The 22,633-nt window shown below is 39.2% G+C and overlaps 1 protein-coding gene across 16 annotated transcripts in view; it reads left to right on the top strand.

The window, feature by feature from the left end:
• Positions 1-22,633, top strand: part of SSBP2 (single stranded DNA binding protein 2) — a 204,927-nt gene that overhangs the window by 127,621 nt on the left and 54,673 nt on the right. For 12 of the 16 annotated variants that reach the window (XM_082335678.1, XM_082335669.1, XM_082335666.1 and 9 more), the window contains exon 5: positions 3,376-3,465. The exons of the other annotated variants lie outside the window; for them this stretch is intronic. In XM_082335678.1, the coding sequence (XP_082191804.1) occupies positions 3,376-3,465 (90 nt within the window). The remainder of the gene's footprint in view (positions 1-3,375; positions 3,466-22,633) is intronic. 16 annotated transcript variants of the gene reach the window in all.

The following is a 22,633-nucleotide window of genomic DNA, read 5'->3' as shown; positions in this document are numbered from 1 at the left end:
TCCGATAGCACTGCTCAGATCTTTTGGCCACCCTCGGGGCAGCTCTCCAGAATGGGACTTCAGTCCTCAAGCAGAAGGCTTTCTGAGGAGGCTGTAGAAGCTCTCCAGTCTCATGTGTTGGCTTGATCTGGCTCCTTTCTATGTATCTTCTTCATCAACAAAGTTGTACAAACCCCGCTCCTCCTAAAAAGTGGTTACTCTGGAGCCATATCCCCTTCAGAGGAATTGGCAGCACCTCTGAAAGTAATTAATTTCATTACATTGGTGAGGTAGCCTTATGGTCATTCATTGCTATGTCTGTAGCCCAGTAGACAAAGCATTGCCCTGTGCCCATTTTACCAGTCCTGGAGACTTGCATGCTATTCTCTGAGGTTCACTGAGGAGCAAAGCTGGGTTCCTCTGTTATCAGTGCTAAGTCAGATTCAAAAATAAGAAAAAAATTATATTAAAAAAAAAACAACAACTATTGAGACAATGATGAAAATGTTATCTTTAGGTATATTTCTTATAAAGCCTTGTTAGGAGGTTTAATGGCTAACATAAATCTTAACAGATATAATTTTAATCCTTTTCTCTTCCTGTTTTGGAATAACCATTATTTCCTTCTCTCTCTGTTTTTTAAACTGTTAAGTAATTTTACCATTTTTCTTTTTTAAAGTGATTTTCAAAAAGTGTGGGAAACGGCATGAACTCAGCAGAGGCAGATCCCTATATCTCTATAGGAGCACTGCATCCTGAGAAGTTGTTCCCTCCTTTTCTTAGAAGCATCCTTTTGTAACCTGGGGGCTCTGGCATAGGCCGCAGTTGAGGAGGACATCTAAGACCCATTGAATGCATTAAGGCACTCTGACATGCATTAATGCCTGGTATAGTTTAGTTTAAATAATGTAAGTAGGAGTGAGGGAACCTGGGACAGGAGGCTTCCAAAAACTGGTCATGTAGCAGGGGAGGTGCTGCTTAGCTCTTTTTCTGAGGTCTCGCAACTTAACAGTATTTTGTCTATCTGACTTAATACTGTTGAGGTGTGTTTGCTCAGTGATTTATTATAGTCTATGAAAATGATTTATTCTGTAGCATCAGCTCCATCGGACATATTATGGTGCATATTACATGGCTGGTAAAGATGGACACAGCTAAGGTAGCATAGAGGCAACCAGGAATTAGTATGCAAGGAGGGATGATATTGTAATAAGGTTCATCATTATTAGTGCTCCTTTAATGGGCTACTCCTTCTTAGTCAGAGACTGCAGTGCAGGCTATTTTGGACATTTTAAGATGCTCAGGCTTTTAACATCATTGATCTTCCCTATCAGTGATGCTACTGTTGTCATTCTTTATCTAGAAAAACTGTACATTTGGAAGTAAGATCCAACATACTTCACTCAAACTGTGTCTGCACTTATTCATTAATTTAGTTGACATTGTTACCTGATGCTCAGTTTAAACAGGTCATTTTTTACTTTAAAAAAAAACAAACAACCAAACAAAAAAACAAACCACAAACCAAAAACTTTCCCTTCTGTTTTCCTTTGGAAATATAGATAATAAGAAAATAATCACTGGGCATTCACAGAAGCCATGCAAAAGAAAGGGAGGGTAACAAAATTATTTTGTTCTTCAGGCATTATTTCTGTGCATTCACACCCCCTCTATCTGGGAAGCCAAGAGACTGCGACAGACCTGAGAGAAGTACCCAAGAACCTTTCAGGGAGTTGCATGATTTTGCATGCATGTAAACAACATCATACTCCAGTCTCATGTACTTCAGGCAGTGCTCAAAGAATGGCAGTGGCTAGCGGAGAATGGTCTTTATTTGCTACAGCTTTATAGGCTGGTTTGGTTGACTAGTGGTAGCCTCTCACGAGCAGGTATTATGATTCAAAAGTGTTTGCTACGTCCAACTCACCTGACTGGCTTCTTCTGTCAGTTGCAATTATATAGTATTTTAACACTGATCATGCAGACCAGATCCTCACATAAATAAGACCCTTTATTGCAGGGTTTTCTAGTGAATCAAAGTCTTGCACTCAGTCCTGAAGCCAGCGCTTTCTGCAGTCTTTGTATTTTAATGATATGTTCTAGACTTCTGTTTGGAAAGAACATACAGCTTAGATGCTAAATATGCTACTGCTAGTTGTTCAGAAATTTGATTCTAAAGCACAGCTTAAGCCATTGAAAAGTCTGTGGTAATTAACTGAATATTTCCTTTCTGCTGGGTTTAAAAAGGTCAGCCTTTCTTTGTGCCAGTTTTCAAATCTTTACAGCATTATTCTTTAATTTCCTAGATAGTGTGCCAAACACCTGGAAATACAATTTCCAGATCTGCATCTTTTGGATATCAAGCGTGAGAGTACAATAGAGTGATAAGTTAATAAACATAAGCCATTCATATTCTGTAGGGCAGATATTGGCAGGTCATTAGTAAGCTGCAAGTGGCTCTCAATGCATTGTGTGTGCATGAGTACTTTCACAGAAGATTGTAAGTCTTTATAGGTGATTCAGCCTTATGCCCTAAAGAAGCATATTGCAGGAAGGAAGACTGCTAGAAATTAAAAGTAATTGAGGTTCCAATACATGACAACAATAACAGTTTGGCTTCCCTTTTTGTGACGATCTCCTGCTTGTAAATTGCCCGAAGCACTATTCTTTACTTGCTTATTCCAACCGAAGGATTTGCAAAGGTAACTAATTTCATCCTCTGATTCACTTCTTAGAAATCCCTTTTTTCTTTTCCCTTCCAAAAACGTAACCTGAATTCTTCTAATTTGTCATGGTGGTTATTTTTGGGGTTGGTAAAACATAAGCATTACCAGCAGAATTGTGAGCATTCCTTCTTGTACTGTTTGTAACAGAATCCTGTTTTGAAGCTTGATGTAGTTCTGAAAGAATATTGCAGTCTGCTGAAATTATCTTTGAAGTGCTTGGAATTTGCTGATAAAATGCATAAATTACTTTCTTTATGCTATATGTATATCCTTGTGCATGTGTGAGGATGTTTTTACACATAATACAAGAAAAAGTGTGCAAGTTACATTCACGTTTGTATATATATATAGACACACTCAGATGCAATATTTTTTGGAATCTAGTCAAGATTTATCTAATTGACGCATATTTGTATATCCGTGCAATGTCTAGCATCCTTCCCCTCAACATACATTTGTTATTTTAACAACATTATACTTGTATAAATGAAGGGTAAACACTATACAATTTTAATTTACCTTCAGATGAAACAATGACATTATGACATATTCAGAGAATTACTTTCTGCATTTTGGTCAGGTTTTGGGGGTTTTTTTGGTTTGTTTTTTTTGGGGGGGTTAATGCCTACCATGCAATGACAAAGGTTTATTCTCCCTTTGTTCTTTTCAGAGTGCTGCAGCAGCTCCCAGTCCAGTGCTAGGAAACATTCCCCCAGGAGATGGCATGCCAGTAGGTCCTGTACCACCGGGTTTTTTTCAGGTATTCAGAAAAATTATGATTACAGGAATTTTAGGATAGAAAATCCTCCATAATACTGTTTACAAGTCTGTAGAAAAGGTCCTGTTCTAAACTGTGTCTCACTATATGGTGCAATACTTGAGAGTGGAAAGGTAGGGATCTTTCTGGCTGACAAGTATTTCATAATACAGCAGAACTCATTTCAAAATTTCAAGGATAAGAAATGGTGCCAGTTTATAAGTGGAGACTGAAAATGCTTGAATATAATCTTAAAATAATTTCCTATGATAATATACATATATTGCATTGAAACTTTAAAGTGAGAATGTTGTTGGTCTTGTTTAGCTCTGTGGTAAAGCCACAGGCCAGATTTTTAAGGTGTTCAAGTTTCAGTGGGAATTAGACCTAGGCAATTAAGAATATCCCACTGAGCATCTCCTTGCACATTGAAGATCTCAACCCTAATGCCTGAAAAAACAAGCCAGGATTTCGACCATGTGTTGCTTTTATTAAGTTTTGTCATAAAAATCATAAATTTTAGTGCAAAGCCAACCTAATAGTTGTAATCCGAGATTGGACTGCTCCTGTGAGCAAGCTTGCATCTCTTCTTTACCAAAGTTTGGTTGTTTTTCTCCGCACTGGCAAACTGTGGCTGTGCAGCAGGAGCAAAAAGTAGCAGCATCTCTAGCATTGAAAGAGCTCTTTAGGAAGAACAGAGATTTGCACTTCACATACTTGATCTTATGATGTGAAAGAAACAACCCAGATTTCCAGGACTGTGATGTGCGGAGAACATCAGGACAGGATGTTCTGTAAAAACCAAGTGCTAAAATCCAGGTAGAGAGCAGTATCTTTTTCCTTCTTCCCTGAGATAAATAGACAACAGAAGCATATTTCATCTGGAAAAAAAGAAGAAATGTTTTATTTATTTTTTTATCCAAATGGTGATTGTACAAAAATGGCAGGATATCGGCAATCTTTATTTACACTGTGTGTAAGTGACAATATTATTTGTATGGTCTTCCTTTTCCCACAGTCACAGAGGGAAAAACTGCTATCTGTAGTATTGATACCTACATAAAGAAACCATGAACCTGGCATGAGCATGTTATTTCCTTCATCAACTCAAAAATGGAGGCATGATTTTTAATACATGAATTAAAAGATATTTGCAAGTGAAATAGAAAATATCTTACTGTTGTCAGTCAGGACGAAAATCCTTAGGAGCTGGCAGGACTGATTAATTATTTTATTTCTGCTTTTACTGTTTTGAACAGCTGGTTAGGTAGATTTTTTTAAACACAATTTAATCTTAATTTTTATATTGTATAAAAATTACACTTTTTCTTATTTTAGCTGCCCACTCCAGCTGTAATGTCAAAGGAATTAAAGTTTAAAGTTTTTTTCTTTTATTGTCTTTGAGGACAATTAAGAGGGGGAAGGGGTGTATGTGAAGTATGTGAAGTATAGGGGAGAGAGTAACTATTTTAAAGGTTTTGCAGGAGGAGGGTGTGGGAGTTTCGTTTTTAGAAGCGTGAAAAGACTTCTAGCCACTGTAGATCTTTAAAGATGTAAGAAAGACAAGATGATAGAAAGTTAAGTATGAGTAAATTTTCCTTGTCTGTCAGTATCTGACTTCAGTTTTACTTGAAGCCCCACCAACAGCCTGCTCTTCTTGCAAGGCCTGGGCTTGAAAATAAACAGGGGAAAATCAAATTTCAGTGTAACACAGTTTGTGACGTTAATCAGAGCTATCATCACCTCAACAGTATGGCCAATGAGTCTTCTGCAAGGCAGGTTCCAAGAGCTGGTCTGCAGAGTCTGGTCTGGACTCCTCCAGACATCACCCTTCACCTCTCCTTGAAACTGCTGGGTCTGTGCCATTGTGTCTCTCTGTAAAATGCAATACCCAAGATTAATCCCTTACAGCTTTAGTTGATAGAGATCGACTTTCCTCAGTTGAATGGTCATCTCAACAGAACAAACATTTTTCAAGAGATTATTAGTTTTTGCTGTAGTCATCTGCTTAAGAACATAGGTAATGAAATACCATAGTAGTTAGCAAGTCCAACTGCAAGTTCAATAGTGGATACATTGATATGGTTGGGAGCAATCCCAGCAAGGGGAGCTAAGCCAAAATCCAGTCAGTTACATAACAGTGTGGAAACTGTAAGGTGTGCATAAAGCAAATATGTACAGACAGTCTATGACAACGTGTTGTGGCGTTGGAGTGAGTGCTGTCAAGAAGCAGTTAATATCTGGTTGTAATACCTCCAGACAGAGCTGAATCTTACCAATGTCAATTTATCTGAGGACAGGAAAATATATTGGCAGACATAGCTGTGTATGTGAACCTTGAAAATTGAGGAGCATCATCTGCTGCCATAAAAAGCAGGTGAAATGACAAGCAAGAAAGAGAAACTCATGATCAAAACTTCCTAATTCCTCCTAGTACTTCTAGAAACTTCCTTTCTTTCTAGTACACCTTTAACTAGACAATCAGTTTCTGTATACTCTTCTGTAGTTCCTCTGATCCCAGCTGATCACAAGAATATACCAAGTAACAGAAAACATGTTCATCTGTCTTGATCTGGATACTGACAAACTTCAGCCTTTCTATGAACTGCCGGTCTGCTTTCACTGATAGTTTGGAATTTAGACCTGCAACTCACTCCTAGATTATGAAAGTGAACAATTTTGATTTTTAAGAGTCAGAAGATTGTAGAAACAGTGGGAGAATGGTGCTTATATCTGTATTTAGTTCACTAAGACTTTGCACTAGAAAAACATTGTAACATTTCAATTTTTTGCAACCTAAAATTTATCTAGAAGGTCATTCTGGAATGATAAGGATGGCTTTTGTTGCTTTCATGAAATGTTTGGATTGGCCTAAGCTAACGCTGTTGACAGCCACTACCTTCCAGGTCTGCTTGGCTAACTCAGAATTGCTAGACAACTTAAAGTCATTTCATTTGTCATCAGTACTGGCTATTGGTTTTACACTGCAACTCTATTTTGGTGTCAGCACTAATCACTAACCGGGATGTAAGCGAAATGGATGCTCTTGCTGCTTCAATTGGTTCTTATCAGATGGGTGAGGGGAAGGTGGCACCTTAGGTGGGGAGTGTGCTGGGAACCAAGAAACATTACCTGGGTTCCAGTTTTATTGGCACTTCTGACCACTACCATTATTTCTGTGACCTTTATTTTTTATAAAAGAAAATAATGCAGTACACTAGTATAGCACATGGAGGTAGATAAATGTCGGAGAAGTATCGTTTCTCAGACAACTTCTGGCAAAACTCTGCTCTTCATAAAGTGAGGTTTTCACGTATATGTAGGCCACTAGCACTGATGTTAATTAGCAGTCTCTGGCATTTTATGCCTCGTCCACAGAGGTGGGGTTCTGAAACCAGCAGTTGATTTGTTTTGTATCTCTCTGTACTTGTGTTTTTATACTTCAATTCAGGTGATGAATGATGACTACAGTGCTGATGGTCCAAAATGCAATGCCTTCCAATGATGCAGTGAAAGGAAGATGGTAGAGTTGTGCACAACTATTATCATCAACTAAATAACCTCTTTTTAAAAAGATAATTGTTTACAGTGTCAAAAATGAAATTTGAAAAGTCAAGAAAGCAGGTTTATGTGGAGTTAAGATTTATCTCAATTTCATCTACCGGTGTGTATGTATTTTAATGTAACTTTAAATTTCATAGCTACATGTTTTTTTGTCCTCATCTTCTTTCAGTACATAGAATAGGTAATACTCTGAAATAAATTGGGGTTATATAGTAGCTGAATCTGGTCTTGGTTCATTAGCAGCAAAACTGAATGTGTGGGATGACAGGAGGAGTGAAGACAATAGTTCTGACATACAAGACTCTTAAACTGCAAATAGGAGCACCAAAACAAGTTTTAGAGTTGATTTTGTCTTAGGCTGAACTAACGGATCAAGTGCAATCCGATGAGGGTGATTTCTGCTGGGTCAGTGCTTCTGGTACATTGCTTTCTTAAATACGGAGCCTCGGAGAAGGATAATGTTTGGGCATCAGAGTGCGAGCCTGGATGCTAAAAAATTATGTGCAACTCATCCCTAAGTTACCCACATTTTTTGTGGGTAACCCAAGATAAGTAATTTCAATTCTCTTTCTTCATGGTTCTCCACCTATTAAAATGGAATGTCATAAATGATGATCCTTTTAAAAGATTATGAATTATTTGGGCAACAGAAGCCGTAAAACTGTACTAGGTTGTGTAAGGGTAAGATGGCTGTATACATTTCTGAAATGCTCATCTAACTCCTGTCTTGAGTCTGTAAATACATCATCAGTTTGCCAGTTTCCCTCTCTAGACCACATCTTGTGCATGGAGCTACGGTGTGAGGAAGGCATTTAGCTGCAATGTTAATAAAATAAAGTCATTTAGGACATTTTCTGTGCCACTTTTTAACATCAGAGTTACTCTGTTGTTAGTTTCTTCATGTGACCATCCACAGAGTTCAGTGTGACCTAGTCTTTGTCCCTCTTTTTGGAGTCCTATCTGATACTGAAATAGCAAGGCAATTGGAGGCCTGAGTAAGATTATAATAATTATTTACCTTTGGGTCTAGATGTTGGAGGATGCATATAATGTCAGCAGCCAAGCTTTAAAGAGTTTCTAATAAACTGATTTATGGTGAGTTAAATTCACCCGCTTGTTATCAAAGAGGATTAGGTCATAGAATTCAAAGACTCTCAGATTTTCATATCCAATCTTACTTCCAGTTTCTGCCCTGAGGACAGCCAGCATTTTTCACCAGGGTTGGTTCTGTTCAGTAGAGAAGTGTTGGCTTGTGAAAGCCCTCTTAAATAGAGGCAGAGCAAGGTCTTCAAAGTGTTCAATACTAGCCTCACTCCCCTCTTCTTGAGGACAACGAGATCAGAAAAAAGTCATGTTTTGTACTTGCACATCATGATACAGTATGCATTTAGAAAATAATGACATGAACATTTGGAAATATCGTCATGGAAATTTTGAAGCCCAGATACACTTCTGTACCATGGCACATGCCAGTGTGCCCATATGAAATGTTAGAGTTATGTTAGCTGCAAACCACTGCTCTTCAGGTAGTGAAGTCCTGGCCCATTTCCATCGATCTCTTCACTGATCTTTAAATCAGCTAAAAAATTTGAGATATGTTACATTTGTATTTTTGCAGACTAATTATTTGATCTTTGTGGACAGTATCAGCTCTAGTAAGCAAACAAACAGAGGCCAGAGGGAAGTTTTGGAGCTTGTGTTCATTGAAGTATTTTGAATTTTTTAAAACAGAATGAAAAGTATTGATTTCAGAGGATTTTATTTGCCTTTTGGTTACTTTTCTGGTTTTAACACACCTAAGTGCAGAGTGTCATGGTTTAATGCCAGCCAGCAACTAAGCCCCACACAGCTGCTCGCTCACTCCCCCCCTGGTGGGATGGGGGAGAGAATCAGAAGGGTAAAAGTGAGAAAACTCGTGGGCTGAGAGAAAGACAGTTTAATAGGTAAAGCAAAAGCCGCATGCGCAAGCAAAGCAAAGCAAGAAATTCATCCACTCCTTCCCATGGGCAGGCAGGTGTTCAGCCATCCCCAGGAAAACAGGGCTCCATCACGCGTAACGGTCACTTGGGGAAGGCAAACGCCATCACTCCAAACGTCCCTGCCTTCCTTCTTCCCCCAGCTTTATGTACTGAGCATGACGCCATATGGTATGGCATAGCCCTTGGGCCAGTCTGGGTCAGCTGTCCTGGCTGTGCCCCCTCCCAGCTTCTTGTGCACCGGGCAGAGCAGGGGAAGCTGAAAAGTCCTTGACCAGTGTAAGCACTGCTTAGCAACAACCAAAACATCAGTGTGTTATCAACATTATTCTCCTCCTAAATCCAAAACACAGCACTATACCAGCTACTAAGACAAAAATTAACTCTATCCCAGCTGAAACCAGGCCACAGAATAGAATCATAAAATGGTTTGGGTTGGAAGGGACCTTTAAAGGTCATCTAGTCCAACTCCGTGCCCCCCCCCCCCCCCCAGCAGGGATGTCTTCACCCAGATCAGGTTGCTCAAAAGTTCTAAGTTCTAATCCAGTGGAATTCATCATGTTTCTCCAAGTCAGTGACAACTAGCACTACGGAATGTCTGACCCTGGCTGCTTACTTTTGCACTGCAACTATGAGAAGCATTTAAACGCATATTTAATTAAACCCCCGTTATCTTCACCTCTTTTATTACATGGTTGACCAAAAAGTTTGCCATGTCTGCATCTGTATAAGGAACCTGTCTGTTTTTTAAAGGCACTCAGGCAGGTAACAACATTGGGTTTGTACTTAACTCACCTGAGAGACACTGTTGACTAGTTAACTCATTAAGTGCCAACTGAGATTTAGAGGAAGCAAGTTGTTTGATAATTCACAGCTCACTTGTTTAATTTGGTTATCTTTTTAAAAGTTAAATTCTACCACTGACTATACCCTTTCACATATAAGTAAAGCACTCTTTCTTTTAAATGCATTACTCTTTTTTTCAGCAAATTTGTTAAAATTTGTTCTAGTTGAGCTTACAACTAAACCTTCTTTTCATAGTGCATATATATTCTAAAGGAATTGTCAAGCAGTTTGCTTCATTCACCAATTTGTGGTCATCAGATACACTTGGAATGGCATGGGATAAATATGTCGACACCATGTTTGAAATACAAATGTTACATATTCCTCTTATATAAAGGGAAAAAAAATTACCAAACCAAACCCAACCCACCAAAGTAATGTAAGGCTGTCATGCCATCTAGTGGCAGTTGTTCATTCTCATTTTAGCTCAATCCATATTATTCTTAAGTTTTTTTTGTTTAGCCTTGTTGTGCTTTAGTAGAGCTGTCTTAATGCTTTAGGAGAGCATCATTACAGTAAGGCACATGAGCAGAAAGAACTTTTCCATTTTTCTTCCTGCCTAGCATTACTATTTGCTATGAAAAATGAGTTTAAATAGTACTTAGATACTGAAAATAAGCAAAGTAAGTCAGTGAATTAAAAATCAATAAAACACACCTCTTGCATTTTGAAACAGAAATAGTGAACTATTTACATATACAAAGAAAATGGATTTGTAAGCTTCTGCTTAAGGATGTAAAATATCTTTATAAGGTACTATTTGAATTTATACTTCTGTTTACAATATTTATAGTGAAGTCATGGTATGATAAATTTTTAAAAAAATAGAGCTTGTATTATGGATTCGATAAATGCAGCATTTGATTAAAACAGTTAAATCTTTGATATATATCCCCAAGAAAACCAGCAAGCAAAACAATAATTGAGGTGTTTTCCAAGGGGAGGTATAGAATATCTGCTCCTTTTTAAACATCATTGATTGAAGCCTCCCAAACAAATACAGATGGCACCTTTACATCTCCTCTGATTTCACAACAGCTGGGGTTAAACCAGCCCATTTCTGGTTTCACGCAGTCCTTGCACTCACTTGAATCTGGCTCACGTGTATTAGTCTCCCGGAAACTATTGCATTGGCCAGGGATCTGCTGGGTACATGATCCTCTGCCTCAGCCCCTTCACACTCACAGAACATCCTCCCAGATTGCTCATTTGAACAAGCATCCAACAGTAAGGAAGATGAGAAGGAAGAAATCCCCCAGCTCCCCTTTCAAGCCATTTTGGAGTGGCTGTGTTGCTTCTATGAATTGTCCACCGAGGGGTTGTTGTTTGCAAAAGGAATGAGAATTCTCATTTCCAGCTGCTAAATTACATGACTAGAGCTAGAAGATGCAGGCATCTCTCACGCTGATCTTTGCAGGACCATAACATGTATCTATATCGATTTAAAAACATTTTGTGTCTTTTTAAACCCCTTTGAACTGTTTGAGGTATTGTCTTCCCCTAACACTCACATAGCTGCCTGATTTTCCAGGGCATTACTACATTTTATCCCTGATGTTCAAACAGCCATACCTCATTAACAATGGTAGCATCCTGCTTCATCACTTACCTTTTGCTGCTGATCCTCATGTTTTCCCCACTTTTGCAGCATTGCCTGTACTTTTTTTAAAAAACTAAAATGTGCAAATCATTAACAGTGAACATGAGTATGACTGCAAAATTATCTGGATTTGCTACATGTTCACACCCTTCGTCAATTCCAGTGGAGCAAATGAGATAATTGCAGGTGAAGGAGTGAAAAGTTAAAGAATTGGGCCCTAGCAGCTTTGGTAGGCCTTGAAAAGCTTTGAAAATAGATTTTAAAGGGTTTTTTCCCCCCTGGGTTTATATAATTAATGTTAGTAACAAGAATTTTGTTGTATTTTGGAATCTCAATTGTTTGTAAACGCACCCACCCCAGTATAGCAGGCTGACACCCACTGGGAATACTCAAGTGCATAAAATTATGCATATGTCTAATTCTTTGCAGAATTGGGATCTGTGCATTTTTCATCCTTGCCAATATCATGCTGTATTTTAAAATATTTTAATTTAAAAATTATTTTGACTCTTTAGACTATGTGAGAGGGGATTTAGCTCTAGAAAGATCTGTAAGTAGTTTGTGTTTGTTCCTCTCTCTTTTGTTCATTTTCTCTAAATACCAGGAATAAAGTCAACTTTAAAAAGATAAAGGTGTCTGACATCTGCTGACTCTGATAATTCTATCCTGCAGTTGTGGTAATGGTTTTACTGCTCGTAACTGTTAGAACAAATTAAAACTGCTCAGCTTGAGTACCTAAATAAGCTCTGAGCCCACGCTTCCCCCACCTCCCCTTCCACATGTACATCTCAAGCAGCCACAGACTCGCTGCTACTTGTGGACTGGTACAAGGGGAAGAGGTGGAATTGGGCACAAGTCACTTACCTAGGAGATCTGTTCTGACCTTTATAATCTTATCCTGAAAATTAAAGTTCTCTGTTTGTGAGATAAACCTCAGAAATTTAAGGGTACTGACCATACAGCAAAATTGGCATTATAGTTGCTGCTGAAGTGGTACTAAAGAGTACGGGAAGGGTTGTCATTTATATATGATGATTCCTTCTGCTGAGGTTAATTCAGTTCCTGTCATAGTCTGACACTACTTTTTACGTGAGCCACAAGTGCTTGCATTTGAAACCGAAATCCTTGGATGAAGATAATGCATGTAGCTTCAGAATTATTTATTTATTAAATATAACAGCAGGAATAACAAACTCCAGCCTGTCCCTGTCAAAGTTGTTCCGAAAAATCGGTTGTATATCATAATCAGGGGTGACTAGGGGGTTTACTAAATTTAAGGAGATGCTTTCTCAAGATTAGTGAGTTGTGTGTATGATATATGAATTGTAAAATTTGCACAGTTTGTTTATTTTTATTAAAAGGGTGATACTTCTTGACCTTTTGGTTTTACCTTAAGTCAGGTTTGAAATATTTTCTGTAGTATTTGCATTTAATAAAAATGAAAGGCAAAACTATTAACCTGGTTTAAAAGTCATGTAGGTAATAGCCCTTTTAAAATCACATTTCTTTCAAAATTTCCATTGAATGTCATATGCAGAACTTCTCTCCCACTTGCTAAGTCTTCATGATCTTGAGATAACAATATTTCCCACAAAATGAGACAGATGTAATAACAGTGCAATTCCTGAAGATCATCTATCATCCAAATGTGTGTTATTTACTTTCTCAAATTTCTGGAGAAGTAGCCAGGCAAGCGGGAAGATACTGCTTTTAGCATCACAGACAAATGTTTAGCTAGGGACAAAAGGGTTTGGGTTGGTTTTTTAAAAGAGGTTTTGGTACTTTAGTTTTCTATGCAGAGTGTGCAAGGTATTTATTGCAGTATTCTTTCAGATGGTGGAATGAGTCTTGTATTTCTTGACCAGGGATAAAGCATTAATTTTGTTTGAAATGCTAGTATTGCTGTAAATTTTGGAATTCTAGATATGGAAAGTCAGAGGTCCGTGGAAGGCTTTTTCTAAATTTTTTAAATTTTGCTCTATACTCTAAATTGAATCAAACCTTTTACTGCTCGTATTTATAGGTTGCCAAACTGTGTCAGGCTGCTCTTAGAATACCATAAATACAGAAACTATTTTTTCAGGGATCTTCTGAAGCAGATTTGGTCATCAGGAAAAGCCAGCGTAGAAATCATGTCTCGGTGCTGAGAATCTAACACAATTTTATGTGAAATAGTGTAGACGAAAACAGCTAGTTTGATTTATACTGGTAAATTACAAGATGTGTAGTGTGTAACCTGAATTTCGTCTCTGAAATGCTTTAGCAAAATACAAAACAAAGACCTCTAACACTGTGGTAGCCTTTTGGGAGGCAAAGGAGGACAAGAAGGGTTGTATAATTAACAGCAAAATGCAGTTGAATAGGAAAATAATTTTTTGTTAAGAATTGATGATAGCCTATCTGAGCTTTGCAGAGGGTAAGTTACATGTTTGTGCTTATCAGCAGGCTGTGCTAGCAGAAGAGCATCATTTTGAGAGCTAATTGAGTTTAGTCCTGGTTAGAATTAAAATGTGTTAATGAGGAGTGTCTTATACACTGTGGTGACTGTTATTGCTGATGGAGATGTCCACCAAAAAACTTAGAGGAAACTAAATAAATGAAAGCATATGAATTGTAAACGAACTTGGATAAATTCAATTCACACATATTTTATGGTTCACCACTGGTACTCTTCAAGAGTACAAAACCCTATTTCATTGAGAATGGAAGCAAGCACATCAGTTGTTGTAAAGCACCTCTAAACCATTTTATAAAATACAGGAGTCTTAAGGAGATGATACATTAAAATGTTACTTCCTCTTCATTTTTCAGTATTGCTACCATAATAAAAAAATGAAATAAAAATATCAAGCAGTCTTGTTTCTTACCATTTGGACTATAAATAGTTAAGTGATGCCAATCCTTCTAACCAGGAACAGAGTTAAAAAAGATGAATATGAATGGTATTTTCACAGACAGAATATGTAACTTGGCAATTGAATTCTTTTTTTAATGGAGGGCCACAAAGATTTTTGGTTTGTTTCACTTATCATTGAGAACTTTAGTTGAATAAATGAAGAGATTTGGTCGTTATGAGAATTCTCATTTGGTTTATGACCTTGATGATGGCAGCTTGGACCCTCTTACAATACCTACTCTTCAAGTAGCAGCACAATTAATTTAAAATAATTTGTCATAGTGTGTACAAATTAAGTCTGTGGTTCCATTTTCAACTTGTAGCGATAAGTAGCGTTTAGAGTTTGTGCTGATTATGGCAACTGAATTATACAAACTGATTAATACCATCTCAGTCTTTTTCTATACTGAGTGCTAAAACTGTGTTTCACATTGTGTTTTTTAATTCGTGATGTGCTCTTCTTATTCCCCTAAGAGATGTTCTCCAGTTATGAGCATCATTGGCTTCTCAGGGTGTTGAGACACACAATATCAGGAGATTGTTCTGAATTTGATAATGCAGGTTAAAAAAAAAATAGGATGCCAAAAAACCTCTATCACTTGGGTTTGTTTGCTTCTAAAACCATGAATTTAGAGGTGGTTTTGGGAAGCCCTGCAGAGCACTGTCTGGTTCAAGCAGGGCCCATTCCTCTGCTTTCCTAAGCTGTGTAAAACGCAGTAAGAGCATGGCATGGGCATCCTCTTCCAGGTTGTTAAATAGAGCCATTGTTAGACATGGGTCCTGTCTCCCCACCATCCATCACTGCCCCCCCAGCAGGGTGGTGCTGCCCCGGCCTGAGACAGAAGAGAGGTCCCTGGCAGGCAGACATATCCAGGTGAGCCCACTTGCTGGTGGCTTTTCAGGCTTGGCTGACACTGTGCTGAAGTACCTGAGATATGTAAAACACCTTCCCTTTTGTGAGATCTCCTGTAGGTACGCTCATCTTGGGCACAGCAAGAGGGCCCAGCTGGGCAAGGGACATCTTCAGTGGCTTGAGTACTCCGTGCATGGAGCACGTCCTTCCTGGGGTTTCCACGCATTGTACTTAGTGAGTCACCCCGCTGCAAGCCGGTCAGCCTCGGAAGATATGTTCTGGCTGGATGAGACTGGTTGAGCTACTGCCCTGCTTTCTGCAGCAGCCTTAAATGTAGTCATTTAGACCAGATTGGTGGTGTGCTTTAAAACATACCTTCTGTCCTGCTTTGATCTGACAAACGCATGTTTTCCCGAGCTGAAAAAAACTTTTAGTACACCTAGCTGGGAAGATGTTAATTTGAATCTAGATGAGCATTGTTATTTTAAGCTACTCTGACTAAGAAAGGTGGGTTTTTTCATGCCATGTAGACAGGGTTCTCCTGTTCATTCCATTTTATTCTCCTCAGCCCAAGCTTTGTTCGCTGGCATTTTGGCTCTTGGTATTTTTACAGTTAGCAGATGTGTGCAACCTCTCCATTACTCGTGCCCAATAACTGCAGCAATTCTTTTTGAGCTACATTTATTTGTTTTCCTGGTGTGTGTGTGTGTTTGTTACATAAGGTTGAGCTATCCAGTAAACAAGTAATAGGGTATCACCTAATATGTATGTACTGGAACAGATATGGATATTTATGGTAAATTCAATCTCGTTAGAAGTTCACTCTCAATAGGAATTGAAATGTAAGCGATATTCAAGATTAGTTATTTGACTGTGGATTATTGTAAATTTTGCAATTTATGTAGGTTAAATATGTAACAGTATGAGTAAAAAAAGGATAAAAATGTCAATGCAAAAAGTCCCCCATATTTGGAAGCAAGTAAATTATATTCCCAGCTTTTGGAAGAGAAGTAAATTTAAAGAAAAACAGATTTATTGAAATCTTTCATACTGAGTAGAACATGATCTTTTAAATTCTTTCATTTGACCAGTATTAGGTATAAAAATAGTAAAACACACCATATCCTAGAGTCGCCCAAACAACTAAAAGAAGGCAGAGTAAGAATTACACAAGTGGCAGAGAAACATTGCAGCTTCTGTGCCTTTATGTCACTGGCTTCCTGGTGGATATTTTTTGTGAAATCAGTTTTCCTGAATACTGGAACCAAATTGTGGGCAGTGAGAGTACTGTGCTTCAACGTTGCTTCTCAAAAGACATCCCTACTGAGAAACTTAGTATTTGCTTGTCACATTATGTTCCCAGGGATTAAGAAAAATAGTATTTTACGAGATTTTTGCATTGTACATGCACACATGCACAAGGAACTCGAAAAATTGTATTAAAAACACAGTTTATAAGATACTCTTTACTCTTCCTGTACACAGTTGGATTCTTTCTCTAGTAGGAAGATAACAAATGTACTAGAACATGTGGTACTATCATTCAAGTTCTTGAACTTTTTTATTCAAGTTTTTTGAAATTGGTCTGTTGTAGACCACCCAATCAGGATGAAGAGGCAGATGAGGTACTCTATAAGCAGCTGGGAGAAGTCTCACAATCGCTAGCCTTTGTTCTCGTGGGGGACTTCAACTTACCAGATGCCTGCTGGAAATACAATACAGCGGAGAGGAAACAGCCTAGGAGGTTCCTGGAGTGTGTGGAAGATGATAACTTCCTGACACAGCTGGTGAGGGAGCCAACTAGGGGAGGTGCCCTGCTGGACTTCTTGTTTGTCAACAGAGAAGGACTGGTGGGTGATTGTAGAATGTCCTGAGTTGGAAGGGACCCACAAGGATCATCGAGTCCAACTCCTGTCCCTGCATAGGACAACCCCAAAATTCACACCACATGTCTGAGGGCGTTGTCCAAATGCTTCTTGAATATTGTCAGGCTTGGTGCCGTGACTACCTCCCTGGGGAGCCTGTTCCAGTGCTCCACCACCCTCTGGGTGAAGAACCTTTTCCTAATGTCCAACCTAAACCTCCCCTGGCATATCTTCCTGCCATAATGATGTAATGATGCCATAATGATGCCAGGTGATGTGATAGTTGGAGGCCGTCTTGGGCATAGTGATCATGAAATGATATTGAGTTTTTGATTCTTGGAGAAGTAAGGAAGGGGGTCAGCAGAGCTGCTACCTTGGACTTCCAGAGGGCAGACTTTGACCTGTTCAGGAGCCTGGTTGACAAGAGTCCCTTGGGAGGCAGTCCTGAAGGGCAAAGGAGTCCAGGAAGGCTGGACATTCTTCAAGAAGAAAGTCTTAAAGGCACAGGAGCAGGCCATCCCCATGTACCACAAGACAAGGCGGTGGGGGAGAAGACCGTCCTGGCTGAACAGGGAGCTTCAGCTGGAACCCAGGAATAAAAGGAGAGTTTTCGACCTTTGGAAGAAGGGGCAGGCAACTCAGGAGGACTACTAGGATGTCGTGAGGTTATGCAGGCAGAGGATTAGAAGGGCCAAAGCCCAGCTGGAACTTAAACTGGCTACTGCTGTAAAAGACAACAAAAAATGTTTCTACAAATACATTAACAACAAAAGGAGAGCTAAGGAGAATATCCATCCTTTATTGGATAGGGGAGAAACATAGTGAGAGAGGACAAGGAAAAGGCTGAACTACTTAATGCCTTCTTTGCTCAGTCTTTAATAGTCAGACCAGTTGTTCTCGGGGTATCCAACCCCCTGAGCTGGAAGGCACGAATGGGGAGCAGAATGAAGCCCTCATAATCCAAGGGGAAATGATTAGTGACCTCTTACACCACTTAGACATGCACAAGTCTATGGGGCCGGCTGGGATCCACCCAAGGGTACTGAGGGAGCTGGTGGAGGTGGTCACCAAGCCACTTTCCATCATCTATCAGCAGTCCTGTCTAACCAGGGAGGTCCCAGTTGACTGGAGATTAGCAAATGTGACGCCCATCTACAAGAAGGGTTGGAAGGAGGATCCAGGGAACTACAGGCCTGTCAGCCTGACATCGGTGCCAGGGAAGTTTATGGAGCAGATCATCCTGAATGCCATCATGCGGCATGTGCAGAACAACCAGGGGATCAGGCCCAGTCAGCATGGGTTTATGAAAGGCAGGTCCTGCTTGACCAACCTGATCTCCTTCTATGACAAGGTGATAGTGGAAGGGGGAAAGGCTGTGGATGTTGTCTACCTGGACTTTAGTAAGGCCTTTGACACTGTCTCCCACAGCATTCTCCTGGAGAAACTGGCTGCTCATGGCTTGGACGAGTGTACTCTTCGCTGGGTTAAAAACTGGCTGGATGGCGAGCCCAAGGAGTTGTGGCAAATGGAGTCAAATCCACTTGGCGGCCGGTCACACGTGGTGTTCCCCAGGGCTCAGTGTTGGGTCCAGTTCTGTTTAATATCTTTATCAATGACCTGGATGAGGGGATGGAGTGCACCCTCGCTAAGTTTGGAGATGACACCAAGTTGGGCAGGAACGTTGATCTGCTGGAGGGTAGGAAGGCCGTGCAGAGGGACCTGGACAGGCTGGATCGTTGGGCCAAGGCCAACTGTATGAGATTCAACAAGGCTCAGTGCTGGGTCCTGCGCTTGGGTCACAACAACCCCATGCAATGCTACAGGCTGGGGGAGGAGTGGCTGGAGAGCTGCCTGGCAGAAAAGGACCTGGGGGTGTTGGTTGACAGCCGGCTGAACATGAGCCAGCAACGTGCCCAAGTGGCCAAGAAGGCCAATAACATCCTGGTTGTATCGGGAATAGTGTGGCCAGCAGGCCTAGGGAAGTGATTGTCCCCCTGTACTCGTCACTGGTGAGGCTGCATCTTGAATACTGTGTTCAGTTTTGGGCCCCTCACTTCAAGAAGGACATTGAGGTGCTGGAGCATGTCCAAAGAAGGGCGGCAAAGCTGTTGAAGGGTCTAGAGAACAGGTCATACGAGGAGCGGCTGAGGGAGCTGGGGTTGTTTAGTCTGGAGGAGGCTGAGGGGAGACCTTATTGCTCTCTACAACTACCTGAAAGGAGGTTGTAGCAAGGTGAGTGTCAGTCTTTTCTCCCAAGTAACAAGCAATTGGATGAAAGGAGATGGCCTCAAGTTGCACCAAGGAAGGTTTAGGTTGGATATTAGGAAAAACTTCTTCACGGAAAGGGTAGTCAGGCATTGGAACAGGCTGCCCAGGGAAGTGGTTGAGTCCCCATCCCTGGAGGTATTTAAAGGATGTGTAGATGTGGTGCTTAGGGACATGGTTTAGTGGTGGACTTGGCAGTGCTAGGTTAACGGTTGGACTCGATGATCTTAAAGGTCTTTTCCAACCTAAATGATTCTATGATTGTAACTTCACTTCTTTTTAAGTATTTTTAACAATTCAACATGATAGGTTGCTATAAGAAGAGCAGGGAGCTTACTAAATTTAAGATTTCACATCTTTATTTTATTTTATGTAGTCTCTTTTAGTATTTTTTTAGTATTCTTTTTTTTAGTCCTTTTAGGTGGTTTGTTTGTTTGTTTGTTTGTTTTCACTTTAAGTTGATAAATACATACATTCTGCGGTGACTACACAAAAGGTTTTTCCTCTTCGGCTTCTTTTTCATTCAGTTTAATAGAAGTTTCTGCTTATATTCCTTTGGTCTCAGCTGCATGACAGCGGCCTTCAAGATACTATTTGTGATAGCAAATCACTGAATTTTATACCTGAAGGCAGTAATTACAATATACTGGTGTTTGCAGATATGTTTAGTTAGCTGTTCTCCAAAAACACTTACCAGATTCTTCTGTTATTGCTGCAACTTGTGTGACACATTTTCAAATGCTGGTGGCCTCCATCTCATTTGTGGCTTAGGTATGACATTCTTGCCTGTTACTTTGTTTTCTTCATGTTATTTTCTTTTTTCTTTTTTTATTTATTTTTGATTGGGGTTTCGGGGGTTTTTTGGTGGTGGTTTCTTTTCTTTTCTTTTCTTTTCTTTTCTTTTCTTTTCTTTTCTTTTCTTTTCTTTTCTTTTCTTTTCTTTTCTTTTCTTTTCTTTTCTTTTCTTTTCTTTTCTTTTCTTTTCTTTTCTTTTCTTTTCTTTTCTTTTCTTTTCTTTTCTTTTCTTTTCTTTTCTTTTCTTTTATTTTCTTTTCTTAACACATTATTAGTGTATATGCCAGTTCCTGAACTCCATTAGAGAAGTTAATTGTAGCTTAGGGTAGTGCACAATAGCATTGTTTATACCTCCTTGTACTTGGCGTGATGTCCCTGTTGCAGATTAGAAGGACTTGAAGGCCGCAGTAGTGACTGAAAACCCTTGAGAGCCATTTCAGCACCTGAAAATTACTGTGGGACTGAACCACTCTGATAATATACTTCTTCCTCAGTCAGACCAGCTTTGAGAGACTGGTTTCCCTTAGACAGGCTTTGCAACATCTTAAGCAAGATCTGGCCCTGAAATGCTGGATATATTATTTAAAGAGTATCCTACATCCTTTTGCACAGAGAGGGCTCTAGCAGATAATATCTTTTGCCCCTTTGTCTTATTCCCACCTGATAGCTAAAGTTCTTGCTGCATTATTAAATCACGTTACCTATCTTTTGGCATATTTTTCCAGCTTAATTATTTCTTGCTATATTTACTCTGACTATTTTTTGAAGAGTCATATGTCTATAATCCTTAGGTGGAAGAAGTGCTCTCATACTCTGTGCATTGCTGACATCCCTCTCCCTCTCTGCTAGCTGGGAAGTTATTTGATTCATTGGCATAGCACCTATCCAGTCCCCCCAGCTGAACCCTGAGATAAATAAGGAGTCTGCCTTGCTGAGAATTTAGTGTGGGGATCCATTAAAGGTTTTCAATTATCAGGATGCTGAATTTTGAATTGACACAAGGCTGAGGTAGCAGGCAGAAATGTCTGAGTCTTCAACATGCAAAGAATTTATTTTTTGTCTTCAGAAGACAAGTGCTACACTGATCAATTCAAAATCTGTGATCACTGATTGTAATTTAGTGCCCGTATTTTGAATCCATTGCTTTTTGTGATTTATGTGCTGCAATATCGTTCAGAGAAGGGGAAGAAAAAGTTTTCCAAGAAGTCAAAGAAAGAGAGCTACTAGCCGTAAGAAAGTCCATAGTGGTTCCTCCCTAAGCCATGGTCATTTCAGCAACTCTTAACAATAAAGCAAAACCAGATTGGAGACTAAATGTCAGCTGTTCTTACTAATTACAAAGGATGTAGCGAAACGTGAAAAAAAGTGCCTACTGCTTGAGTTTGTGTCTTTCAGAATGCCTGGTGCTTAATAATGTGTGTGTGTGAGTGTCTTGGAAAAAATGCTCCCAACATAGTGAAAAGCTGTTCATATTTAATTTATTTTCATTAAAACGTTTGTCAGAATTTCCTTGTTGTCTTGCTACATCTCAGTAGAACTTTTGGTGGTTAAACATGACGTTGGTGATGGAGAGGGAGAAGCTTAGTAAAAAATTAGAATATTTAAATTTTTCTTTTTAATGGTAGAATTTTTGTGGTAAACTTAAGTACTGTATTTTGGTCCAAAACAGTGTAAAATTGTTTAGAATTATCCTTGAACATCACTGTCTCACCACTTCTGCAATGCTATATGGACCTTTATTGATCCTTATATTTATCAAAACATTAGTTGTGCTTCTCAGCTGTTTATATATTTTCCTGCCTATAGAACTGTGCAGTGTTTGTATCCATGGATCATCAAGAAACATAAGAACTGTTTGAAATTTGCTAGATGAAGTCATTCATTGCAGTTCCACTTGGGTTCCGTTGCTTGAATAGGAGAAGGTTAAAACACTCCCACAAATATGTTTAAGGGGAATACATAGATACATAAATATTTACAGTATATAAACCTTCATGTAAGACAGAGTTGTATCAAAGAGGCTCCTGTAGTTATTCCATGCAATGAACTAACAAGTCAGTTAAGAACAGACACACTGGCTCTCAAATTAAAGTCTGCTTTGATGCCTGCTTAGGAAACAATGCAAAAAAAAAAATAAATTAATGACTTATCTATAATTTGAGAGAAGAATCCTAGACTTACTCTGTGAGGCTTTTATTAAGTAGACTTGAGACCTACTTAGATCCAGACCTTCTCAAAAATTTGAAGCAGCTACTGATGTCAGGGGCACAGCAAACCAAAAAATACAGATGCTAATTGTCAGTCATTAGAAACAATGCAAGTCATATTTTGAAAAGTGAAGTTGCAACTTTACATGAGTAAGCCTCTTTCTCTCCTTAATGCAGTGGGGTATTTGTTTCAGCTTTTAAAGTAAAATTTCAATTCTATAAAAAAAATAAGTTTTTAGGTATTTCTATAAACTGCATAGAAACATGAATCCCTTGGGAAGAGAGGGGACAAGCAGGTTTCCAT

Source organism: Platalea leucorodia (assembly GCF_965183815.1).
Source record: "Platalea leucorodia genome assembly, chromosome: Z".
NCBI classification, from domain to species: domain Eukaryota; kingdom Metazoa; phylum Chordata; class Aves; order Pelecaniformes; family Threskiornithidae; genus Platalea; species Platalea leucorodia.
The sequence above is the reverse complement of the archived record's forward strand: the minus strand, read 5'-3'. Positions and strand labels throughout refer to the sequence as shown.